Genomic DNA, 6,724 nt, shown 5'->3' with positions numbered 1-6,724 from the left:
ATACAACTTAATCGAGTTGAAGAATGATAAAGATGTGAAGGCCATGTGGAAATCATTTCGCCGTAGGATAACTGAAGGTACGACCGTGGATGCGCAGATCCAAAGATCAATTGACGATATAATGAAGTGTCTGATTCGTCCAGAGTCTTCCGGTAGTGCCTAGGTTTTCATGTGTTTGGAGTACTGTTTATGCTTGTTTGTTGTTTGACATCTGATGTTTGTTAACTATGTTTGTTTGTTATTTGTCATTTGATGTTCGTCATCTACTCGAAACATGTACTAGCCAAAAAGAATCATGATTTTTCCGCTTCTAATGGTGTATTCATTTGCTTGAAACAGTTAAGAATCATGATATTTGCATAGTATATCATCGTAGTATAAATGTAATGGTATATATAGAACACGAAAATAAAACATCTTATAAATCTTACAAATAGTGTCAAATATAATAAAAATAAAATTACATCAACCTAATAAAACACAGACATCAAAAGTGTCTCAAACTGAGATCGCTGAGACTAGTAGTTCTAATTCATATTCAAACAAAATAAGGCCTCTAAAAAAGTCTAGCTCAACAGTAAAACATAACTTCTTTTATGTTATCCAAGATAACTGAACTCTCCCGGAGCATAGTCGACCAACACATTATCATGTGTTATTTGATGAAAATAGATTCAGTGCAGATCAGCTAGAAAATTTTACTAAAACTACTAAAACTTTGTAGTTGATATGCATTTTATCTATTTTCATCAAATAGCACATGGTAATGCTTTCATGAATTTGACGCATGTTTCGCTGAATACTTGTCCGGATTCTATAACTGCATTCCAACGCTCACCTCTTCTTGCGAAAAGAGAAGCCATCCTATAGTATGTTGCTTCCACCAAGGCAGTAATCGGAAGGTGTCTGATGCCCTTAAACACCCCGTTCATAGACTCCACAAGATTCGTAGTCATGTGCCCCCATCGCTTCCCGTTGTCGTATGATCTGGTCCATTTTTCTCTAGCAAGATTGTCTACCCATCTGCCTGCATCTGGATTTGCCGCTACAATTTCATGTCGATAATATTGGAACGTCGGTTGAGTCAACGCATATCCGGCATTGACAAGAGTCTTCCGAAGAGCCCTGCCCTTTATCTCCCGCATGAAATTTTGTGCAATGTGTCGAATACAGTAAACATGCGTTGATGTTGGGTTTTGCCACCCGTTTGCTGGATTGTTGTACGCACTCTAGATGGCAGCATGTCTGTCTGAAATCAAGCAAAGTCCAGGTTGGGGGGCAACGTGTGTCCGAAGATTTCTGAGAAAGAAACCCCAACCTCCAGCAGTTTCTCCTTCCACAAGAGCGAACGCAACAGGAAAGATGTTACTATTTCCGTCTTGAGCCACAGCCATCAACATGGTGCCTTTATATTTTCTGTACAACCAAGTTCCATCTATTTGAAGAATTGGTTTGCAATATGAAAATCCTTGCACACATGGGCGGAAAGCCCAGAAAAGCCTGTGGAATATCACATTTCCTTGAAGGGACGTTCCGTCTGGAGATTGCGCCGGAAGGGTCTATAAAATAGTAACGGTTCCAGGAGCATAAATTTGAAGCGCATATAAGAAATGTGGGAGTCGTTTGTACGAATCCTCCCAATTTCCATACACAATTTCGATCGCTTTGGTCTTCGCCAGCCACGCCTTTCTATAAGACGGAGTGTAATTGTATGTTGCAACGATATGAGAGATTATCGTTTTCACCTTTAACGATGGATCTTTTTCAACTAGAGGCAAGATTTCTTGACAAATAATGTCATAACTTAGCTTACAGTGATCTTGTGAAACATTTGTGTTAACACATGTGTGATCTTGGGAAATATATCCTATAACCCATGAATCACTTCTCTTCCTGTATGTTGCATGCAACCTGAATCCACAATCAGTGTTTCTACAATAAATTTTGTACCTCTCGACATTGGCGCGATCAACTCTAAAATCAACATTGTTTGCCATATGAAATCTTTTTATGGCCATGATACATGCCTCCTTAGAACGAAATATGTCTCCTACTTTTAACCGTTGATCTGTTTGAGTGTATGGATCATAGAAAATATCAGTCGATGGTTCGTCATCCCCATCAAAATTCAAGTTCCTCATGTGCGCTGGAGGCATATGCACTTGATCTCGTGGTACAACAACTTCCGGTTCATCTTCACTTTCCTCGTTGACCAAGTTATCAACTTCTATTTCCGGTGCTTCTTCTTCTTCATCTACAACGTCGACCTCTGCTTGCTCGTCTTCAAGTGCATCAATGACTTGTGACTCAACCATTTGTGTGGGTTGAACTTCTGGTAGAGTAACATACAGTTCTATGCAGTCGTAACCATAATACTCATGATTGGCGAACATATTCTGCATGTCTTCATCATCTTTGATCTCAACTTGAATAAACTTGACCGGGTTGTCCCCACGAAGAAATCGATATTGGTAAAAAATCTGGGATACACCACCCATTGCAAGCTTCGTCTCTAATCTCCCTTTGAAGTAACTGGAATTTGCTTTTCTGCTTAAACAAAATCGTTTAACCTCGGTGTTTCTAAACAGAAAACCAACTTCTTCGTTGTCATATGTCTCGCCAAAAACATGAGCGTTGATAATGTATTATGGAGGGGCCATTGTTGAGTGGGTAAAGAGTGTTATTTTAGATGTGAAATGAGATGTGTAATGAGTTGTGTTATTTTCCACATTTAAGGTATGCTTTTATCGTCACAAACTTACTATGTTGAGTTGAGATATGCATGACACTGGTGAATTGCTGCACAGTCGACTTGACCAGACACAACCATACTGAGCAGTGCATACTGTACAATCACATGCGAATAAAGTTGATGGAAAATGAATGCCTGTATCGTCACAAACGTACTGAGTTGATTTGAGGTGTGCTTGACACTGGTGAACTGCAGCTTTGCCGACTTGACTAGACACAACCATGCTGAGCAGTGCACACTGTACAATCACATACGAAGACTGTATACTAATTATTTTCGGTGAAACAGCAACTAGAAAACCCTAAACCCTAAAAATAAAAAAAAATAACATAGAAAACCCTAACCCTAAATTTTGAAAAAAAAAAAAGAAACAGTTGCATGTTGGCGCCCTGGGGTGGCGCATTAGTAGAATTTTTAACAGAAAGGCGCCACCTGGGGTGGCGCATTAGTGTGTTTTGGTTTTTTTTTGCCCTAATTTTGTTAAGTGGTCCCCACTGCCAAAACCCTAGACTAATCTGCCAGCATGTTTTCTACCTGCATCAAAATACTGTATGCATGCATGCTTAGACAATTCAGCACAGAACACGGGATGCAGGCCTAGTCTATTCTGCCAAAAACAAATAATGCATGGTCAATTCAGCACAGAACACGAGATGCAGGCCTAGTCTATTCTGCCAAAAACACATAATGCATGGTCAATTCAACACAAAATGCATGTGAACCCATCTTTATCACTTTGATATCTGTATCACATGCATGCTCACCACTTGGCTATCATGCACTAAACATCAGCAACCACCACCCCCTCTATAAATACTCTCATAGAATACTTTCTTTTCACCAACATATCTTCTTCTTCTTCAAAAAACACTTTGCATTTTCAAATCCGCAGAAAAGTTTCAGAGTTCTTGAAAATGGCTCAACAACTTCTTACCATGGGTGAAACCCACAGAGGAACTAGAGCAAACTTGGCGACATATGTAAGTTCATACTTATTTATTTCTAAACATCTATACATATATGATATCCAGTTTAATCGATTTATTTGTGGTTCTTAGGTTCTTGTCCGATTCCGTACACGTTCTCACGCTTATGTTGAACCCGATGAGAGGATTATTCCGAATCTACAAGCATGTGGCTTCGGACATATCATAAAAATGCACAACAACACCATAGACAGAAAATTCATCCTTGCCTTACAAGAGCGCTGGAGGCCTGAAACCCACACGTTTCATCTTCCAATAGGTGAGTGTACGGTTACTCTAGAGGATGTTTATATGTTGCTTGGTCTGCCCATTGATGGCAAAGCTGTTAATGGATCTGTTCAACACGCTAATTCACTGTGTGAGAGAGTGTTAGGAAGAGATCTAGTTGTGCCTACTCAAGGTTCAAGAGGCCAGGGTATCAGTCTGGCCTCCCTTAGAGCTTATTATGATGACCTCGTCTTGAGCGACAACTCTACCGAGGAGTATGTTTGGTTAATGACTAAGGTCTATATAATGCTGATGTTTGGTAACCTTTTATTCCCGGAGTCGACAGGTAACACTGTCAACTTTTTTTATTTAAGTAAATTTGATAGTATTAGCAAGATTAGGAAATATAGTTGGGGGTCTGCCGTTTTGGCGATGTTATACCAATCGCTTTGTAAGAACGCGGTTGCCGAGAAGTACACCTTCTATGGATGTGCGTTCCTCCTACAAGTATCACGTTCCCTTATGCAACAAGGTACGTCTTTTTCAACGCTATCCCTTGAACGCTAACTCTCTTTTACATAAAAATCTGAAATAACATGTTTGCTCTTTTTTTTTTAGGTTCTGTGGTCCTAAATTGGATTATAGTAGGAATCCGAGGGGGAGTGTTATTTTGTATCGGGACCTAATTGATCACCTCCGAGCTGAAGATGTATTACCTCTAAACTTTTATATGATCATATAGATGTATTACAATCCATCATATTTTTTAATAATATGTTATTTTTTCTCCTACGCAGTTTAATTGGAGACCATACTTGATGCTAGACCATGAGCCAAACGAGAGTGACCGGGAAGTTTGGACTGCAGTGACACCTATAATAAGGTTCAACATCGTGGAGATGCACCAATCTGACCGTGTGAGACTACAGTTTGGCATGCATCAACCAATCCCGGATCCCCCACTGATTTGGGTCGCTGGCATATTAAAAGAGTCAATCAACAATGGGACCACACATATTATCGTACATTCGCACCTGAATTTTGTGAGATGTGGAAGCAGCGTCGCAGCCGTCTGCTACAATTCCCTGTTGCCCAACTCCCCATGTTTCCAACCGCGGACTACGTTGCTTGGTTTAGAACAGTCACAACCCCCGATATGTATGTGTCCGACCCCTACTACCTACACGACCCCCGCCAACATCAATACAACCAACAACCACCCCAACAACCACCCCAACAACGCCAACAACGCCAGCAACGCCGACAACGCCAAACATCCGAACAACCTTACCATGAAGAATATCAAACAACACCAACAACGCCCTACCAAAGTCAACCCATCCAACAACAATCATGGGGCTTCACCCAACAACTCCAAGACGTCGACCCCTCCACTAGGCTACCCGTCCAACAACAATCATGGGGCTTCACCCAACAACACTACGACGCCGGCCCCTCCACCTCCACTAGGCAACCCATCCAGCAACAATCATGGGGCTTCACCCAACAACACGGCGACACCGGCCCCTCCAACTACAATAGGCAACCCAGCCCTGACATGGGTCTAGATGACGAATACGACCCAAACGAGCAAATGACCACTCAATCGTCACAGTACCAACAACATGGATACTCCACACCCCAATTTTCACAACACCAACAATATGGGTACACCACACCCCAACAAACAATGCCATTTTTCCAAGGCCAATCAAGCGCTGGGTTTTACCGACCATATGACGCAACTCCACCGCCAAGACCAATCTTTGAGGGCATGGGGACCCGACTATTTGACAGCAGCATACAAGAATACATGTCCAACGAGCGCATGGAGGGGCTAATCCGAGGACCACCTACCCAGACACAACAAGAACAACCAAGGAATATGGGGGGTCGTGGAGAAGTGGGTCGTCGAGATCCTTCCAACCGGATTCGAACTGTTCCAGATTGCAGAACTGGCGGTCAGAGGGGTCATGGTCCGGGTCGGAGGGGTCATGGTCGGAGGGGTCGTGAATAGCATAATATCCATGTTTTAAAAATTTTCTTTTTTCTTCTTCGTATTTGTAATGTTTGGACTGTATGACCGTATTTGTAATGTTGTTTCTGCATTTCTTGTATTTGTAATGTTTGGAATGTATGACACGTGGTGTTTCATTATTTATTTAATTGTTTTTTAATTATGTTAAAACAATTTTAAAAAAATCAAAAAACAAAATATAATTAAAAAATTTAAAATAAAAACAATTTTATAAATAAATAACAAAATTAAAAAAAAAAATTAGTATAGAAACAATTAAAAAAAACAAAAAAAATTAAAAAAAAGAAAAGAAAACACACATAGGCGCCACCCTAGGTGGCTTGAAAGAAGAAAATGCACATTGAAGCCACCTTGGGTGGCGCATTAGTTATAGGAAAATAGGCATTGGCGCCACCAGAGGTGGCTCCTATGTGGAGACCACCTCTGAAACCTGGTCATATGCGTAATTTTGCCGAAAACATGGTTTTTGGTGTAAATTATTTATTAAACATGGTTATTTGGATTTTTTTCTCAAATATTCAGACAAAAGTTAAAGTTTCATAAATTTAACTTTTCAAATTTGAGCATTTTTTTCAAAGAGGTATATTTTACTCCAAGCTGAAAAATGAGAGTTGATATTCAAGCTTTTACTATCTTGAGCATTTCCTTTATCCTAATTAATATGAGTATTCCATTATGAGAGCCATGAATCTCTCTGTATTTAGGGCGGGAGCATCATTTTGTTCGAACTCTTCCCCCTTG

The 6,724-nt window shown here is 40.5% G+C and overlaps 1 protein-coding gene across 1 annotated transcript; it reads right to left on the bottom strand.

Annotated features, from left to right (window-relative positions):
- Nucleotides 1-1,559: 1,559 nt before the first annotated feature.
- On the bottom strand, nt 1,560-2,498 carry LOC131649148 (uncharacterized). Its single transcript, XM_058918924.1, has one exon. The coding sequence runs from the start codon at nt 2,496-2,498 to the stop codon at nt 1,560-1,562; it is 939 nt and encodes a 312-aa protein (XP_058774907.1).
- Between the last annotated feature and the right edge of the window lie 4,226 nt (nt 2,499-6,724).

The sequence above is a fragment of the Vicia villosa genome, linkage group LG1 (genome assembly GCF_029867415.1).
Source record: "Vicia villosa cultivar HV-30 ecotype Madison, WI linkage group LG1, Vvil1.0, whole genome shotgun sequence".
Taxonomy (NCBI): Eukaryota; Viridiplantae; Streptophyta; class Magnoliopsida; order Fabales; family Fabaceae; genus Vicia; species Vicia villosa.
Note: the sequence above shows the minus strand (reverse complement) of the source record. Positions and strands in the feature narration are given on the sequence as shown.